The sequence below is a fragment of the Callospermophilus lateralis genome, chromosome 1, assembly GCF_048772815.1.
Source record: "Callospermophilus lateralis isolate mCalLat2 chromosome 1, mCalLat2.hap1, whole genome shotgun sequence".
NCBI lineage: Eukaryota > Metazoa > Chordata > Mammalia > Rodentia > Sciuridae > Callospermophilus > Callospermophilus lateralis.
Window position 1 is genome coordinate 188,803,539 of NC_135305.1, and position 20,497 is coordinate 188,824,035.

The 20,497-nt window shown below is 43.6% G+C and overlaps 1 protein-coding gene across 6 annotated transcripts in view; it reads right to left on the minus strand.

Moving 5' to 3' along the window:
• Positions 1-263: 263 nt before the first annotated feature.
• Thrb (thyroid hormone receptor beta) overlaps positions 264-20,497 on the minus strand; it is a 369,387-nt gene continuing 349,153 nt past the window's right edge. For all 6 annotated transcript variants that reach the window (XM_076842915.1, XM_076842909.1, XM_076842902.1 and 3 more), the window contains exons 8-10: positions 13,661-13,807; positions 7,669-7,927; positions 264-5,564 (exon numbers count right to left, since the gene is read on the minus strand). In XM_076842915.1, coding sequence (XP_076699030.1) covers positions 5,323-5,564; positions 7,669-7,927; positions 13,661-13,807 — 648 coding nt within the window. In that variant the 3' untranslated portion in view covers positions 264-5,322. The remainder of the gene's footprint in view (positions 5,565-7,668; positions 7,928-13,660; positions 13,808-20,497) is intronic.

Consider the following 20,497-nt stretch of genomic DNA (forward strand, 5'->3'; position numbering starts at 1 on the left):
GGGCCCAGGATTTTCATGGGCATTATTGGAGCAAAGAAACTCTTTCTACTCTATTGGAGCTGTAAGGCTAATCCTGCAGCTACTATTGGCCAGCATCAGGTCAAGGCTATGTGAACTGGAAGTCTACATGAACAAGAAGGCTGAGAGAGGTGCTTTTTGACAATCTGGAGTGACCATCCAGACCCAGCCCTGCCCTGTAGGTTGTCCTATCCCTAGATTTCTCAATCCATTAAAATCAATAATTCCTTTTATGTTTAAGCCAGTTTGATTTAGCTTTTGTTCCTTTTTCACAGTGACATGTTCAGGGAAATGGGGATGGAGGTACATGTTGGTAGCTGCTGTATTATTCCATTAACAGTATTCTGGAACACTTTGAGATAATGAAACAAATAGTCATTGACTTGCAAAATGAGATCTTTTCTTCTCTTTGTGTCTCTGTGGCCTTCCAAAGAGGTAATCCCCATCAGCCTTTCATATCCCCCACCCCAATACCTTTCTCCCAAGTACATTTGCTTATTCTGGAGATGGTTATGAACCAAGTGTCTGTAGCATCCCTGTTTTTCTCCCTTTGGCAACAGCTAAAGTGAGAAGAGCAGGCAACTCTGTGCTTACTTAGAAACCAATAATAATTAAAGAGGCGGGAAAGTACGTCCATTATAAGCTTTTCCTTTTTTTTTTTCTTTTTCTCTTTTTTAGAATTTAAGCTTATGAGTTTATCTACGCCCACTATATTCATAATTACAATTTAATATTTGCATACAAAAGCTATGTAAAAATCCATTTTTCCCAAATATACAAATTTTCTTTTTGGATAGTTTAAAACATTTTGATCACAGATTTCAACAGAGTTTTAGGCTGAGAAAAATATTACCAATCTAGCAATATCACTTAACACTGTTTGCAAAACACATATCTTCCAATGACTGTTCTTTTCTATTCTGTAGCATTTTTTGATTATCAGGGCATGAAAACATTATGGGGGGAAAGCGTTTTCTCTGAAGAAGTCATGGTGGAGAACTCATTTGGATCCATGATGAAATTAAAGATGTTAAGTTCATATGGAAGGAAAGAAAAGTGGGGTGAAGTCCTGTGAGTGCATTCATGCCCTGATAATTGCCATATCAACAATACACGTGTAAAAAGTCGGTTTTTGTCTTACATTGTGCTCCATATGTACATGAGTATTATCTGCATCCTGAGGAGGACAGATTTATATTTGATTGTCTTGTGCATAAGGTGGGTCAGCTTTAACTGTGCAACAGAAAGCCACAAACAGCGTTATTACCTGCACGATATTGCTCTTGAAGGCGGCATTAATTAATGTGGAAACACACTAGAAATGCACACTTTTTGCATTTGCAAACATTTATACAGCACAGTAAAAATTCTGTGATAAGGCCAAACCTTTTTTTTCCCCTTGTTTTTTTTTCTGTGTGTATGTTTTTTAACTTTTTTTTTTTTTTTTAAAGATTAAAGTAAAATGTTTCAATTGTAAAAAATACACACCGGGCAAATCCTTACCTGGATAATAAATATCTACATCACAGTACAATAAAATTTCTTCTCTATAAAATTTAAATATGGATTATAGTCTATCACTATGAAAGAAACACTAGGCTAATATTTCCATATTATTAAAATAACAGGAAAAATTACGAGCTTATTTTAGAACCTGATGCCGTCGTGGTTGGAAAGGGCAAAGAGATTCAAATGTGTCATCTCTCTCCTTTGGAGGAGGAGCTGTGGCTTGGTTATTCACTTACGTTAAGTTCTTGAAAAAGGTTTAGCCTTACAAATGCTGGCTACATTTCAAAAACCATAAGACCGATTTCATAATTTATGACTCATGCAGCAAAAGGTCAATATGACACGAATAGGTTAGAGTTCCATAGAATAAAAATGTATCACTGACAAGGACATGCTTTGGGGGTGCTCAGCAGTTCCGTGGAGGCTGTCTGGGGGCTTAGTGTCGAGGAGGGGCCAAGGCTGTACACCTGTTCACGGAGGAGCAACGGGGAATGGGTTGCTGGAGCCAAGCCAGGCCTGGCAGCCCTCCGGGTGATTGCACTGCAGGCTGAGGTGTCCCTCGGGGCCCAAGTGAGGGGACATCGCTGGGCTGAGCATCAACACGTTAAGCGCGTCATTGAGGACTGAGGCTTGTTTGACTATTAAAAAGCTCTGAGGCGGCACGTCGTGTTTTGAGCAGAATCATAAAGGAGGAAAGCTCTTTACTTTTCCCCCCCACTGTTTCTGGAAGGACTACATGTCTGAATTGAAGAGCAAAGTACACTTGAGGGTTACAAACACACATGCGCACGCACACAACCCTCACGATCGCATACAGACACACGCACGTGCCCTGCACACCTGTGCCTATGTGTCCCTAACTGTGAGCGACTTTTAAGTAGGAATCCCCGCAGTATGGGTATGTCCTGCTCTCCTGGAATGTCTCCCCACGGTTGGGGGGCAGGGGTGAAGGCCATTTCCATTAGGTTCCACACTTGATTTGAAAGTCCGGACAATATAAGGAAAAAAATGTTAAAAAAAGAAAATGTAAGAAATCCCCAGCAAATTCCTCCCAGTAGAGCTTTTTGAGATGCACTAAGTATCTCCGTCAGTTTCAGAAGGAGTGAGTTTAGTTGTTCTGACTCCCACAGTCATGATCCTTTGAATCCTTAAATCTTCTTCCCTCAACTTGAAGTACTGTGAGCTGTCCTACTTAGTGTGAAGTATTTAGCCTTCAACAGGGCTGCTAGACCAGGGGTTTGCCTGTGTAAGGCAGTCATTTAAGGAGTGGGAGATCTAATATTTTCTCTGCTCAGGGCTAGCCGGATCGCTACCATTGAACAACACCCAATCATAGTTAATCCCCAAAGCCTTCTGATATAGCTTGATAGCAGGGTCTGCACTGCCATTAGCATCTGGGTATCTGATGTCCTGGGCATTCTGTCAAGCAACACGAGGAAACATTCTCTGGAAACCCGGATGCCCTAGATTCCACCAACCTGTCTAGTAGCTCACCTGTTTGCCTTCTCTGGGTGCTTTTGGAAAGAAAACTTGCCCCACACAGGTAAACTTCTCTGTTACTCTGGAGCTAGAGGTGGTGGTTCATTTTGCAGAGAGTTTCCAAGGGGGAGCCAACAGAGGGAGTTGAGATGTTGGCAAGGCAAACGTGTAAGGAAGGAGACTGGCTAGAGGCTGCCTAGAAAACCCCAAATCCAAACCAACTATCTATATAGATAATATTAAGGCAGGTAATCTGCCTAACAACTTCATGCTTATATTTTAATCTCTTCACCCACTTCCTATATCTGATTAACAAGTACTGTAGCGATAGTCTTTTCCCAGAAGCCAATGTAATTGCTTTAGCACATCAAACATACAATTCCCCTCCCCTCACATTATTTCCAGTCCTGCTGAGGATTTTCAGTGCTGTTTCTTTTCTTTCTCCAAGACCATCCTGTCTTCCTCTAAATCCTTGGCTAGCATTGTGCAAATTCCAAATATACATCTCTTAACTGCTAATGGGCCACACTTGTTTGTCTAATGAAGCTTGAAATTTGATTATAAAAGAAACCATTCAAAGAACCATATTCCACCCTCACCCCCTGAAATTCATACAATATGGAAGGTGAGGATTTAGGACATCATGTCTTATTTACCAGATAAGAAAACCAAGAACTAAGGTCCAGAACCCACCCGCTGACAGAGCACAAACCAGAACTCGGGCACCCTGACTTCTAGGCTGGTTTGGCTCCACCAAACCTAAAGAAAATGAGTCCACTTGGTTTTCACAGTGACTATCATTCCTTTGTTTTTAGGTAAATCTCATGGATATGGCTTATTTTCCCCAATATTTCCAGGATAAGGCAGTAAAAGGCAGGCCAAGGAAGTTTGTCTACTATGCCAGTGAAGAATGAGATACATTCAATTGCATGGGTACATTCTTTGCCCATTTTCTGATGCTGAAGTGATGAGGTGTCACCGTTTCTTTTCTGGGCACATCTACTCCATGACGGTCATCGGAGAGGGAGGTTGGGTGGGGAAGGTGACAGTGTTCTGGCATGTGACCCTCAGGGGTTTTCTACTGAATATTTGTCAGAATAGTGCTATAAAAGGGGATAGGACCAGTCTTGTGTAGGGAGAGTTGAGCGATTTAGTGCTGTGTAGGGAGAGTTGAGCGATTTAGTGCCTCAGAGTCGGAGGGAATATTTGTGAATAAAGAAAATCTCTTGAGGACGTAGGACCCGAAGGAAACATTCCCAAGTCACCAGTACATGAATACTGGATCTCCTTCAACTTGGAATCCAACAGCGCTAATCTCTCCTTGGAATTCTCCAAACCAGACTCAAATTTCAGCTTGTTTATCTGGCCTTGATTAGAAGACTTGATCCATGGGGAAATCTGTGAACTCGGCAAAGATGCAGCCAGGATACATAACTTGAGCAGCTCGGGAGATGGCAGACCAGATGCCATTGAAACATGACGACACCCTATAAACAGGTTTGACTTCTGTCAGCTCTAGAGAAGTCTTCCTACCATGAGGTAATCGTGCGTGAAGTTTTGGAAACTGCGGAGTCGCTAACATTGGTGAAGATTTCCAATTTCTTTGGGCTCGCTCAAGAAAATTATCCTCCCTGGGGCCTCAATCAGCCAGATACCTGCATATCTTTTGAGTCATACTCCTGTATAACTTGAAATTAAATCACAAGGTCACAAAAATGATGAAGGGACAGCTGATTTGTTAGGACACCAGTATTCCTGTGCAGTCCAAGTTATGTGGGAAGAAGAGAGTGCTGAAAAGAGCATACTCTCGAATCGATGAACATTTGTTTGATTTTTTTTTTCCCCCCTAAAAAGCTGAAAGCCACATCTAACCAAAGGTGGTTTGTGCTCTGCTACCTTGAGCCCTGCAAAAATCGGGATTGGATCAGGATGGCGGCATTATCTCGGTTTTTAAGGCTTCTTTACTCTTCTGCAGTGCCATTTGGCTAGCTTGAGTCTCTGACAAGGGACGGGTGGGAGCTGGTGATGGCCAGGTGCTGGTGAAGTGATGATTGTCCCCCCCCTCCCCCCTCCCCTGCCTCCACAACTGTAAAACCTCCAAAGCATTCACATCGAAGGACCGGGGAACAAAATGCAATAGTTACAAGGACCCGCATTCAAGGGACAGTTTCATCCATGTCTATGCCGAGGGCGACCTCCCTTCCCCCCAGACGATCCCTCCCAACAAGAAACAAAGAAACGAACAAAAGAGCTAGGCAATGGAATGAAATGACACCCAGTAGTGCTGTAGGAATTATGAGAACGAATCCAGTCCGTCTAATCCTCGAACACTTCCAAGAACAGAGGCGGGAAGAGTTCCGTGGGACACTCCACCTTCATGTGCAGGAAGCGGCTGGCATGGCAGGCTCCGATCATGCGCAGGTCTGTCACCTTCATCAGGAGTTTTGGCCAGAAGTGTGTCACGTGGTGTTTTCGGTAATTGATATAGTGTTCAAAGGCCAGCAGGAAACTATCTTGGTATTTCTCTATTCTCTCAACGCAGGCGAGCCCTGGGCGATCTGAGGGGAAGGAAGAACGAGGTTATCAATTTTGGGGGAGAGAAGGGTTATGGGGGTTGAACCTAGGGATGCCTTATCTCTGAGCTGCATCCCCAGCCCCATTTGTTTTCTGAGACGGGGTCTTGCTAAGTGGCCCATGCCATCCTTGAACTTGAAGTTCTTCTGCTTGAGTCTCCCCAGTTGCTGGGATCGATGGCATGCGCCACTGCCCCCCAGCTAATACTTCAGAGGTGGGAAGAGGTGGCTTCTAGTCCTGTAGTGAGGGGTGGGCAGATTGGGGTCTTTTCAGCTCCAAGGAGGGAGCCTGGATGCAGCATGAATTCCATGGCACTAGGGACCAAGTGACCAGGGAGCGGCAGTGCTCTGTTTAGATGAATACCTCTAGCCTAGACAAATCGCCTCCTTGGATGTGAAGGTGATGCCTCCCTCCTAGGGCAATGCAGCAGACCATTGCATAATGAGGGAAACAATTCTGAATCTCCCCTGGCTGCCTGCAGGAGTGGAGAGGACTAGCACGAACATGTTGGGGTAGGGAAGAGATCTGAGAAGAGACTGGGGACATTGCTGAGGCCGGAAGACTGCTGTCTCACTGTCTAGTAAGAAAGTCTCTTGGATATAAAGAAACATAATCTCGAATTTTGTTTGAGGCAACAATAAGCCACACCTTCCCTTCTTGTATTCAGTAGTCCTCCCCCTTATCCATGGGGCTGGGGATATTCAAAGATTTCCAGTGGATACCTGAAACTACGGATAGAACCAACACACCTCATATTTATGACAATTTATATATAAAATTCGGTTGGTACTATCCATAGTTTCTAAAATTGTGTACAATTAGGATTTTACATATATATAAAATATATCCCTCAGTACTCATGAGGGTGAGGAATTGGTTCCAAGACCTTGCAGATACTTATATCTGAAGAAAATCAAGTCCTTCATTATAAAATGGTATAGTATTTGCACATAAACTACGTACATCCTGTTGTATACTTTAAATCATCTCCAGATTACTTATAATACCAAAGGCAATGTAAATACTATGTAGATAGTTTTTACACTGTGTTACTTAGGGAATAATGCCAAGAAAAAAAGCCTGTGTGTATTCAGATGCAATCCCCCACCCCCAAAATATTTTCCATGTGTGGTTGGTTGAATCCTTACATATGGAACTGAGGATAAAGAGGGCTGGCTGTACTGTTTTTTTTTTTTTTTTCCTTTGCATCGGAATACATTTCAGATATGTTACCCATATATTCAGCCATTGATGTAATATGCATTTCTCAAATGCTAAAACCTAGCCTAGGTGCTTTGTCCTCAAAAGACTAACAGTTCAGATGCAGACACTGTCAAGTTAAGCAGGTAGTTAGGGTTCAAAGGGGCAGGTACTAAAGCAGAGCTCACTCAGGTATTCTGCAAATTCAGAGGATGAATCTGAAACCACCTTCTATGTAAAGATTAGCTTCCCTTAAGTAACACGATGTGTTCTGTATTTCTTATTTATTATGACATGGTCCCTGAAGAAAAAGCTGTTGGCATTATTCACTGCTCTTCACCCCTGGGAGCAAATTTTGACACTCTCATATGATTTCCACACATACAGCTTAACAAAGAATGATCGGGTCCCTCTCATCCATGTCCATGTACATGGAAATAGGAGGAGGCAGGATAGGTAATGTCTGCTGAAAGTGGTCAATTCATAGTCGGTCTCTCTCTGGGGTACTGAGGATTGAATCCAGGGCTCCTTAACCACTAAGCCCCACCCTCAGTTCTTTTTATTTTGAGATGGGGCCATGCTAAGTTGCTGAGGCTGGCCTTGAACTTGGGATTCTCCTGCCTCAGCCTCTTGAGCTGCCGGTGTTACAGCTGTGTACCACCATGCCTGGCTGATAATCTTTATTACCTCTTTTGGTTTTTTATTTTTCCCCTTTCCTACTATCCTGGGGGATTCCAAAAAGCATCTGACACCTGATGCCTTCATTCAGTTCCCAGCCTATTGGCAAACCCCTAATTGAAGGGGGATTGAAGACTCATTAAGTGATTTGAATTAGCACCAGACACATAAAACTCCTTTTATACCCAGAACAAGTCTAAGCACACTCACCTGAGGACATTAACAGGACGGCCTGAAGGAGGGCTACTTCGGTGTCATCCAGGTTGAAAGATGACAGAGACATGCCCAGGTCAAAGATGGCATCTGACACCACCCCAAGACCCCCGTTTTTCAGCTGGCCCCGTGTCACTGCCATTTCCCCATTCAGGGTTAGAGTCTCGCTCTCTGGGTCATAGCGCACTGCAGCGCGAAGGGACATGATCTCCATGCAGCAGCCTTTGAGGAGGATTATCTGGTCTTCACATGGCAGCTGAAAAGAAGCAGCTCACATCAGCAAAGGACAAAAGGAAAATGCCAGTCAAAGCTATATGTCCATATGTGTCCTAAAAGCAACAGGAATGACCTCTGTCATCGACACTCATCCAGCATTTTTGGAGCCTCTGGTTCTCCCCACAACCCCTCTATGTGGCAGCAGACTTTCAACAGCTATTCTTAATGGTCCAGGTTAGCTGTAATCTTCAACTTTAACCTCAGTAGTTTGCATTTCTTTTATGACAGATATAAATTTCTAACTGGCATTAGTCATGTATAAATCCCATAGTTTGTGGATTGTTTTATGTCTTTACTGGATATCTGCCTGAGAGCAGGGTTTATGCTAAACTTACCAATTTTTCTACTTTTTTTTTTAATGTCCTCCAGTTCTGCTACTTAGCAGTTGACTCTACTGTTCAGTTTGCAACAGCTTCTCTTTATTTTTTGAAGCAAGTTGGCTCCTTGAGTCTCTTAAAAAGCTCAGAACTAGGAGGCTATTGACAGATGTTACTAAAGAAGCCCAGAGAGAGAAGAGCTTTGTCCTTCCCAGTGAGTGAGTCGAGGAGGGCAGAGGTGAGAACAGAATTCAGACGTGTTGGCTCCTAAGGTTATGTTCTACTCAGCAACTCAGACACCATAGTTGCTCAGCCACACCAGATCTTTCTGCCAGTATTGTGATTTTTGTTTTAAGCTCATGTGTCTACCCCTTTAATTAGGATTTATGATAATGGGATAACATGAACAACATACTTTATAAAATAACCAGCAAAATAATGGAAATTTATTTTGTGGTTGGGGAGTTTAAATGCCGTTATCAAACTCATTTGAAAGGCTCTTAATGTGTTTTTGATGAATTGGGCATCATGCTAAGATTTACATGCATTCTTATTTAATTTTCCAAGTAATACATTGGGGTAGATATTCTAAATCCAGTTTTATTTACACATGGGAAAACTTGGGCACAGAAAGGGTGAGTGACATGGTAGGGGTCATGTGAACGTTTTGTGGGTGAGGCTAGAATTTGAAGCTAGATCTGTCAGAACCCAATGCCAAGGGCCGGGGGATGAGAACACTCAAATATCATGGATATGATTGTACAAACTATGAGTATGTAAGTCACAATAATATTTTCCTCACATAATATTTACCTCTTCCTTAAAGCTCCTTATGAATTCTTTCTGGGAAATGCTCTTGGCTAACACTTGACTAGTGCAATTTCGGTTTTTATACGGGAGTGGACATAATGCTACTGAATTATTTAAGATGCTGGGTGTTACATATTTTGCACTAGCTTAGCCTAGTCACCTTGCCATTTAATTTAAATGGCTTAGCTTTTTCTATAGACTAAAAGTCATTCAATATTTGATTCTGGGGTTCATATGTATGAAATCTTTACATGAATTCTTCCACCTATTTTTAAGAAATCACTGATTTGCTTTTGTTTGGGTTCCGACTTATATTCATTAATTAAATCCTTTAACTCATGGCCCAACGCGTGGTAGGAAGTGGAAAGCCCAAGCTTGGGTAGACCCTGTACTGGTGAGAGGAGAGGGGCCAACTTAAACACCTGTTTCCCATTTCAGTCCCATCCGGATCACCTGTGGTCTTGTTGGGTGTAGATTCCTGAATGCACCTCCAAGTTTCTCCATTTCACCCAAATTCCCAAGTAATGCTTACACTGCAGGTTTGTGGATCCTACTGAGAACCTCTGGCATAGAACAGCACTGAGAAATTATTAATCAGATCAAAACATTTGTTTTGTTTTTTTTTAATCTGTAAAAGTATAAAAATTTGGGCAGACCCCACCTTTGAAGTAAAGTTGTCTTATCAAGTTTTCTTTATAAAACCTACTAACTCTTGATGACTAGTTCAAATTGAAATGAAAGCTGAATCAGTATTTGCAAGGGATCATCACTGGTTTAAAAACACATCTTTTCGGGGTGTGTAGAATCCTGGTGAGATTTGTTTTAATATATGGGCAAATCATCTCTCAGGTACCTGCCACAGTGTTTCAGTGTGAGAAGGCTCCAACATGGGCTGTTGGGCAGAGGCAACGGATACGCCCCCAGGGTCTTCTGTCTCTTCAGTGGAGCAACGCTCAGGTCAATTGGCAAAGATGATGGCATGCTCTCAGGGGGTTCTTACATGTTGTTTTGGCAGTTCCACTGGCAATGATTTTTAGATCTCAAAGCTCCGCCTGTCACTCCAGCCTTGTTTAGTGGGTTGACAGGATGTTAGCTGAATAATCGCCAGGCACACAGTTTGAACTGCAGAGGCAGCAAACTGCAAGAAACCCCTGGCTCCAAAACAACCTGGGATCCCCATCCCATTCTGTGAGTCGCGCAGAGCCCTGTAGAGCTTCTCTTGGATTTCAAATAGCATGTGAAAGGGTGAAAGTTGCCGAGGAGGCGCCCCCCCCCCCCCAGCACTGGAAGTACATGTGTCTGCGCTTGTTTGTGAATTATAGACTACAAATGATCAGGGTTGAAAGAGAGATGGAATCATGACAGTGAAGCAGCCTTAAACTTGCAAGGAAAGCTTGACAAGAAAAGCTCTCCACAACCCCATGCTTGTAAGTTTCCATGTTGAGCCCACGTCCATACCATGGACACAAGAGCCCAGTAATGCTTGTTTCTGGGGTTGGAGACAGCTTCTTTCTTTAAGTGAAATCTCTTGAGTGGTTGGTTTTCGGGAGGTTTCCATTTGTTACAAAACATTGCTGGTGGGCATTAGAAGGGCGCTTGCCACGTGACAGGCAGGCTGGCTTGAACTCTCAAACTCCACTGTGTTCCTCTTCAGCCACCAAGGGCTGGGGTTCAAGGGACACAGCCAGAGAAAGGCCCAGGTAGACAAAACCAACCCAACAGATAAAGATGACGCTGAGCTGCTGAGAGAGGGGAAGCAAGCCTGTCTGCAGACATGCCGGGGCATGCTTTCTCACCCCATTGCTACCTGGGAACACATATGAAGGGCCTCAAAAGGGATCTCTGAATGCCTTGGTCCTTAAATTCCATGGATGCACCCTGAGGCATTGGTGATAGGAGCAGGGCATAGTTACCAAAATGTTCACTGCAGTGTATTTTTATGAGCAAAATATTATAGATGAGCTACACAGCCAGAGATAAAAATAACCTCATTTTTTCAATACTAATTGGCCATTGAAAATCGTTTTGTGCAAGGTCACTCATATGTCCTACCACTGACCGTGAAATGAGGTGCAGTGGGTGCTGGGAACGTTCTGTTCCTTGGTCTCAGTGCTGATTATGGGGATGAATTCATGAGCTGCACCCTTAGGACAGGTGCACACCACTCTTTAAAGTTAGAAGTGATTTCGTAAAAAGAACATTATTGCATAAATTAATAACACATTTCACATATATATAATACACACAAATAAAAAAATGCTCCAAAATGATGTCAGTTTTACCAAGAATCTTTACGTTTATTATGTTGCATAAATCTGCAATGAAGATGTGCTGTTTCAAAAACTTTAAAAAAAAATATTTTTGGCACTAAGGATCAAACCCAGGGGTGGATTACCACTAAGCCACATCCCCAGCCCTTTTTAATATTTTATTTAGAGAGAGGGCCTCGCTGAGTTGCTAAGGGTCTTGCAAAATTGCTGGCTTTGAATTTGTGATACTCCTGCTGGGATTACAGGTGTGTGCCACCATACCCAGAGAATATGGGCTATTTTTATAACATCCTCCAAAATGGTCATAAAAACTAATTCTAAAAAGATGTCATAAGGCACAGGAAGTTCCATAGCAAATACCCTAGTGCTATGGCCTAAATTCCTCTGTTGCATCTCGTCCCTGATGTGATGGCATAGGAGGTGGGCCTTTGGAAAGTACCAAGGTTCTGACGGCAGGGTAGAGCCTTAATGAATGGGATTTGTGTCTTCATAAAAAAAGACACCAGAGAGCTCCCCAGTCCCTTCTGCCACGTAAGGATGTAGCAAGAAAACAGCAGTGGATGAACAGGGAAGCAGGTTCCCACCAGACACTGGATCTTCTGGTGCCTTGACCTGGGACTTCTCAATCTTCTCAGCTGTTTATAAGTTAACCATCCTATTGGTATTTTGTTATAGTAGCCTGAATTGGCTAAGATGCCTCATCCCCACCACAGTCAAGTGGGGGGTCAGAGGGAGACGGGTACTCCCGCACTCTTACTCTGTACCTTACCCCCAGACCTAACTGACCATGTCCTAAAGTCCAATGCACAACCCTTGTGGGTATGCCTTCTGTAGAGGCTCGGAAATGAGCAATGAGAAGTATCCCCATCAATGTCTGTGGTTGCTCCAATTGTAGCTCCCGTTATTGCAAACTCAAGGCCACAATGGAGCTGGAAGCCAAGGTAGCATGGGGTGTTTCTAGGTGAGGGAATGCTTCTCTCTGAGACCACCATCTCTCATCATTCAAGTAGCTTTCAGAAGACACACACAGCCATGTGTGAGCCTTTGTGAGTATCATCTTTCTGGGTCCCCTTGAAAGGGTGAAGAGCCTTAGATTGGCACCTAATGGAGTTTTGCAAAAGGAAAAGTTCTCCAGAAAACAGACTCAGCCCCACTTGATTCAAAAAGGGCAGTTACAGGTAGGGTGGAAATGTCATTGTGGTATTACAGGCAGCTAAAATTTTTTTAAAAAACATTTTTGAGTTAAGGGACCTTTATTTTATTTATTTGTATGTGATACTGAGAATCAAACCCAGTGCGTCACATGTGCTAGGCAAGTGCTGAACCACTGAGCCACAACCCCAGCCCCTAGGCAGCTTTAAGGAAAGCTTATGATCCAGGAACTGTCCAAGTACTTGATATTATCCTATTTAAATCTCCCAATAGTTCTAAGACAGATGCCATTACAATTTCAGTTTTAAAGACAAGATAACTGAAGTTTGAAGACATTAAATAATGTTTTTTTTTTTTTTTTTTTTTGTTTTTTTTTTTTTGGTACCAGGAACTGAACCAAGGGTGTTGAGCCACATCCTCAGACCCTCAGACCCTTAGGCCTTACTAAGTTTCTGAGGCTGGCTTTGAACTTGCACTCCTCCTGCCTCAGCCTCTTCAGCTGCTGGGATTACAGGCGTGTGCCATGGCGTCAGGTCTGTTCAGGATTCATGCCCATGCAGCCGACTGCAGAGCCCACGTCCTCGGTCACTGCATGACAGGGCTGCTAAAGTTAGGGATGAAATGTCTCTGAGCTCTTCAGGGTTCCCTGAAGATGGGGCAGAAGGTGAACTTAGAGGAAAAGAGGGAAGATCGAAGGGAGATCTTGAGAGCCTTGCTTGACCTTAATTCTTAAGTAACCATTATGCAGCCATCTTGCTGGGATAAGTTGTTCAAAGAATATAGACCTATGTCCCAATCCTGGTACTGCTTTTGGATAAGTTCAATTCATCTCTTTGATCTTATTTTGACCCCTCTGTAAAATGCGGTTAATAGACCCTATCCTGCAGATCTGTCATAAACATTGGGTTTGGTCACTGGGATTTTATTTGCCTATACCTGGAGCCAGGTCCACGGAAGGGTCTTGGTGGCCCTCACGTGGACAAGCTGAGACTAAAGAAGGTGGGGGAAACAATGGAACAAGGTGCATTTGAACTTTGTACTGACATTGCTTTCATATGACTAAGCTCGGCTAATTTTAATATTAAACTCTAAACAATACCCAGTATTCCTGGAAATTGATGGAACTATGAAGAAAAATAATGCAAAAGAAAACAATGTCCTCACCTCACAAAACATAGGCAACTTTTTGGCAAAATCCACCACTCTGGTGATTGCTGGTGTGATGATTTTTGTAAAATGGCTGAAGGCTTCCAAGTCCACCTTCCCACCTTCTGGGGCATTGACTATTGGTGCTTGTCCAATATCTTCCGGCTGAGGAGGAGAAACGAGAAAGATTTAAAGGACAAAGCTGAAGGGAGATAGAATTTCCTGTAGTTCCTGTGTGGCAGAAGAGCTCTTCTGAATTGACTTGCTGCTGAATTTTCTGATTTCCATCTCGTTTATTAACAAACTGTAGCGTTCTCCCATCAGTTGTCTTGGAACAAAGATATGTCTTGGTCATTGCCTTAATCAGCCATCAATGATAATGTTCTCAGGATGGTTGCTAGAGAGGGGGGGAAGGAGGGAGGGACTGCTGAGCCAGTGCCCCGATTCACTGCATGATGAATTCCAGAGATGAAGTGTTCCCAAGGTTCAGCCTAGGAGCTCAGGTGGGTAAGCTCTTCAGATGACGGGGCAGGAAAGAATGAGCTAGTAGGAAAAAGAAGGAAAGAGGCAGAGGAGACAGGCACTTGGGGTCTGTTTTCGCCTGCACAAAAGGGTGCATACCTAAGTCCCTGGGATGGTGTTTTTAGAGCGCTGCACATTCTGTGTGTATGTGTGTGTGTGTGGTGGGGGGTGGTGGGCACAGTGGGGCAGGGATGCAGCCATTTGATGGGCTGGCTATTCCCTAGCAATGGTGCCCTGTAGATTAACTAGATTCACTCTTGCTTCTGACCCATGCTCCTTCCTCTCAGTGGTCCCGAATCTAGAATGAGGTGGTATCCCGCCAAGCCCTGAGAAGGGGCCATCTCTAGGCTGCCTGTAGGGAACCGAGTTGTAACGCAGTGGGGCCAATTTGTCATTCAGTATCCCTAGGGCATTTTTCTGCTATTTACTTGAGGCTTTCCATTCAAAGGGTGGTACAGCTGCATGGGTGTCCCCTGGAGATACTCTTTGGGCCCCTCTCCAGACTCCTTGGTACAGATTCAGTATTTTAGTCAGGACTCTCGTGTTCCCTGCCAACCTCCCTCAGGTGACTTGTGCACATGTTCCATGGGAATATTCTAGCTCTTCATTCTGCATTCTGTGTCTTCCCTCACTCCTTACTGTCACCCTTTTTCCTGTGGGAACAGTCTTCTCCACTGTCCTTTCTTGTCTTTGTGATACTAATAACCACAGTCTGTGGACTAGAGGTGAGGCAGCCCCTGCTGCACTGCCCTATCTCAGGTGGTCCTCACCCAAGCCTTGATTTGCAGATGAGCACAGCAGGGCTCAGGCAGCAGCCTTTCCAGGACCCCTCACCTGCCCACCTCTGCAAGGCTCTTCCCCCTATGCTCTACTACCAGGAAACAGATGTGTTACTCTTCAGGTTGCCTTTGCCCACCTCTCCACCTGTTCTTCAGGAAGTTTTGAATGTCACCAAAGAGATCACAGATCTTTGGCCTGCCTGATGGTGGCCACCTTTGCCTAAAGCCACACTTCATCGTCCAGAGTACCCAGGGTAGAGGGTGGGCAGGAACAGACTCTAGAGTGAGTTGAGCAGAGCCTAAGCCCTCGCTTACAGAGTAGTGACAGTACTGCCCATGCCAAGGCCTGGGCCAGGCACTGACCCACAGACTTCACCAGAACCACCAGACTTCTGAGACCCTCCCCCAGTGTTTGTGACTCTGTAGGGCAGGGGTAGAGACTGAGAATCTGCATTTCTAAGTGTCCGGGACATGTTGATGCCACAGGTTGGGACTATGCTCTGAGAGCAAGGGCTTGGGGGCAACCCAATCCAGCGCAGAGTAACCTAGTTATCATATTTCCTCCCACCTGTCTTCTGTTGCCACTCACATGTAGCTTTCAGCAGTAGAAAAGCAGTAGATGAGTCTGTTGCCAAGTGCCAAGGTCAGCGGCAGCCCAGGCCCTGCAGGTGGGTGGGGTGGGGCTGGGGCTGTGCCCATCTCAGGACAGGACTTTGATACATGCTGTATCACAGCACATTTGCATGGTTTTTATCTAGTAGGTTCTCCTGTTTTTTTAAAATTTATGTTATGCTATTGTTTGGTGCCTGTGAGTGGATAAAACCTGGTTTCTGTGGTGTTTTAGTGGTAAATGGTTATGTTCTGGGGCAGCTGTTAGCATGGAATGTCCACAGAGGGTCTGCTTCGTGGCCTTTCTGAAGACAGAATGGGTGGAATGATCACCTGGATGGCTCCCGTCTCTCTCCTCCTCCTCAGATGGAGGTGAGGGAAAAGGTACATGCATTCCTCTTCTGAGAGCCTCTGTTTGGGGCTTTCTTCAGACCTGACTGCTCTAAGTCCTTCTCATTGTGAAAATGAAGCTCCTTTTACCTCTTCTATGTCACAAGTCTGTTATGGAGCTCAATTGATGAGATTGGGTAGGCATTTGAAAAGGTAGGGAGTGTTATAAAATTTCGGAATATACTTTATAGAGGTAGGAATATTCTTAGAAATAAAAATACTCCATATAATATGGTTTGGGCCTCTCTGGATCCATCTCCTCACTGAATACTGATAGACCTAATCTGATTGTACTGAAAGGAGAAATTTGCTCTCTTTTGAAATGTTGGTGAGTTGATGCTAGTGTTAATGACTCCCGTTCAATCTGTGGGTACACAGTGTATTTGAATCACTACCAATGGCCCTTCCAAATATTTGGAAAAAAGGACTGAAATTATGCAAAGAAATGTAGCAACTTTAATTAAACCTATGAACACATGAGAGGTTCATTTTATTTTGTGTAAAAAATATATCAGGCTAGAAGAAAAAACAACTTTGAAGTCTCTGCATATTAAATGGCAAATACTATCGCTAGAATAAACTATATACAAGGCCAAAGTCTTCTATTATATCATTAAGGCTTATCTCCATAATGGTTCTCAGATAGAAAAAAATACATATTCTGTACATGGAATATATATAAGTAATGTATAAGTAAATAAAACATTTATGAAAATCTACATATATAGGTACTTGATGAGTTAAATACAACCTTGTTTATGAGGTTCCACTAAGATTTTTCACCTACAAGGACAAAATGTGTTTTGACATCACTTGGATCTGTTGGGTATCTTACTGTAGCTCATGCAGTGATACATAAGGCTATGAGATCCATTTGTCCGCAGACACAATATTGGGTTTATGCTAGTTCAGGGACGGACAGGTCTCTGGGTTGCAGTGGACCTTTGGGAATGCCCGCTTTTGCCTCTGTGGGTCCAGCTACCTTGCTTGCTTTGGGGTGGGTCCTTCCAACTCTCTCTGGCTTCTTGTCTGTCTTAAATGGACATACTGGACCAGCCAGCTGGCCTCACCCTGTCTCCCCACAACTTGCCTTATACTTTCTCATTTCCCGGCTGCCTTCTCTCTAGACACTGCCTTTTTCTCAAAGTCCCACACATTTTTCAAGACCCTACTCAAATTCGGTCTCTTCCTAGACATCTTGCAAGATGATCTCAGTTCTCCCTCACCTGAGAGCACACATGGTAGTCCACATTTATTACCCCCATGCACTAGGCATTTATTACTATCACTTTTAATTGTAGGTGCATATCAAAGACAAACTTCTCAAAGGAGTTGGGAATAAGCCTTATGTATTTTTGCCTATTATGTACAAGGCATCAGTCCAAATGGTGGAGGACATATGCTTATTATTTAATGGAATGAATAAATGTGTCAATGTTTATTTTAGCCAATATTTATGAACAAGTACTATGGGCCAGGTCTAGATCTAGATGATGAGATTTCAACAATGCAGCATCAAGGAACTTGTATCCTGAGGAAGATGGGTAATAGATTAAAAAAAAAAAAATCACCAATAAATTTCAGTCTGTGATAAGACCAGAAGTGACAGGGTATTGTCAAGGACCCTTTGAAAAGCAATGTGCAAGCTTTGACTTGCAGAATGTCAAAGGCCTGGGGGAAGGACAATTAAGGGAAAAGCCAGCACAGAAAGGAGGCTGAGATGGGTAGAGCCCAGTAATGACATGAGGCAGGTAGGAGTCCCATTATATTGACCCATGGAGAGGACACAGGCTTATTCTAAATGCAAAGGGATGGCCACTGAAGGGGTGTAAACAGGAGAGAGGTGTGATATTTGTGGTTATTATGGTGTGTGTGTGTGCGCCAAAGGAAGACACTGGCAACACCGATAGGTTTGGTTGCAGTGGGAAAGACATAGAGTTTGATGTGTCTCAGGGGCTAAAGATGCACAGAATGTGGAAGCCAGAGTGACTCCTCTGGAGAGTAAGGATGGAGATGAATTTTTTTTTTTGTTTTTTTTAAGTACAAGTGTAGGCTTAGCACCTGGGTGGCTGATGTTATGTAAATCTCTACCTACTGGCTTCCTGTTGTGACTCTTTCATGAGTATTGTTTGTGGTAAGCAGGAAATGCTGCTAGTTGGCTCTTGGCAGACTTCTTGGCTTTACCTGGAAGCTCTTTGGCACATGTAGAGTGGGATGGGATCTCAGAGTATTCATAGGGTATTGTCTTGCATGTTTGGAGGGCTGGGTAGATTGTGATTCAAGGTCCTGAGACTTGGGACATGACAAGTGGCTCCCACTTTTCCTGGGAGGGAGAATGTCACCGTAACCACCTATGTGGTTGTTAACAATAGGCCAGGCACCATTTGACCCATTATCTATTGCTTTTATGCCCTCTGGAAGGCCACAGGGCAACTGAGTCTTACAGAAGTGAGATAACTGATTTAGAAGTTACAAAAGCAACAGAGGGGTCAAACTAAAGGTGTCCCTGGCCTAGGGAGGACCAGAAGGGACACCTGGTGGAGAGACCAGCTTTCCCTTGCTGCCTGTCATCACATTTCACAAGTCAATTGTTGGTAAAACTGGGCTTTTCTGTAGCCTCAGAGATTTGAGAAAACTAGAAAATTACATGATTTCAGTGCTTTTGGAAGCGGTTTTAAAACATGGCTTGTGCCAAAGTTCTTCATGGGCCAAATACTCTAGTTTTCTCAAAATTCAAATATAGATTTGAAACCCAGGTCAAACCACCCGCCTTTTTTTTTTTTTTTTATATCTGGTCCTAGAGTGAAAAAATGATGAAGTAGCTTCTTTTGGGGCCTAAGTGAACTTACTTTTCCAGATTAGTGAATCTTATATCTTTTATGACAATATATAACTTTTAATCCCCCATATTACTATTACTATCATAATAGGCCTTTTCAAATATTTTTCCAAAACAAGATTGGACATCACATAAAAATCAATGAAATAATTTGTGGAACAGTGTTGAAAGCACCCAAGAGGTGGTGGTCAGGACTCCGCCATGCAGGAGGTACAAACCCTAATGCATAAAAGCCTACTCAGTCCCCAGACACCTTTCAGTACATGTACACCCTGTAACAAAGCCAACTCTAGGAAAGGATTCTTAACATCCTTACGGGAATAATGCACTGATCAAAAGGCGGAAATGTTCACTCTGAGCATAAACACTTAATTTCGAATGTAATAAATATGTCTGGGACAAGGGAAACGGTATGTTTAACTTAATTTTGAGTTCTGTTTGTCTATTACTGTGGTAACAGCCCCTTCCCCCATTAGTGGCTTGAAACCATCACCAGCCCCTCATCCAGCTGCCATTGAATGGCTCTATAGGCTGCTATCATTTGAGGTTTTTTTTTTTTTTTTTTTCAACTCTTCTGGTGCCTGGGTTGGTTGGGAATCTTGCTTTATAAGTGGCCTCTGGGCATGGCTAGCTTGGGCATCCTCCCAGTGACCCAACCTTAGAACCACCTCTTCTGCCCTAATGTGCCATGTAAAGGAATCATAGACCAGCCCAGGTTCAAGGAGGGAGAGAGATTCTCCCCATGGGGTGGGGTCGGGGGAGAGCGGGCTGTGTACAAAAGGAGGAGAGAATGTGGTTGCAGCCCTTGGGGTGGGAGTGAAAGGAACATGGTCCCCCAACCAGTAGGAGATGCAGGCACAGACGGTGATGGACTGCTCGAAATGATGGTATAGATCACTGGGACAGTAAAGGAGTTCTAATGTCCCCCTGCGAGAATAAATGGCTTAGAGAAGCACTTATTTATATTCGGATCAAGAGGACAATTTCTTGACCTGATCAAGGAGCCACAAAAAGATTTCATGTCAGCTTCATCAGGGAGGGAGACTGGTGGGTAAGAGACTGCTTGGTAGACGGCATCCTCAACAAGACCCTCTTTGGCATGGATCATCTTATGGCCCTGCCAGAAAGCTCAGGGCAAATCATGCTATGCTGTCCCTTTCTTGGTTACTTCTGCACATGATCAGACCCATGACTGGCAGAAGGCTCTAAATTAAAGGTACAGACTCAAGGCAGATTGTCCTGTCTTCGAAGAAACCATGGAGAGGTCTGATTATATGTTGGGTTACAGGTTTGTTTCTCAGCGTGCAGACATGGCTTGCATGTCACCTCCTCAGAGAGCCCTTTTCTGTTTAAGCACCCTACCTGGAGAAACGAAGTCCTCCCACTTCATTCATAAGCACTCTGTCCCATCTTACTGTCTTTGCACTCACCGCTAGCCATTTATCTCCCTGAATTGGAATGTAGCTGACATAATCACTTCCTGGCACAGAGCAGCTGCTCAGTGACTTCCTTTAGTGACAGCTGAGACTAGTATCCCTTTTCTTTTGAAAGTAAATAAAATTGTTAAATTACCCTTGGGAGAAAAGTTAAGATATTTGTCCCAAACTTTCTATCAAGCTTGGAATTCAGCTTGAATTCCATTATTGGCCACTACTTGAAGTCAGAATGTGGCATTGGGCCTGAAAGTGTTTTTTTTTTTGGGGGGGGGGGAGGGGC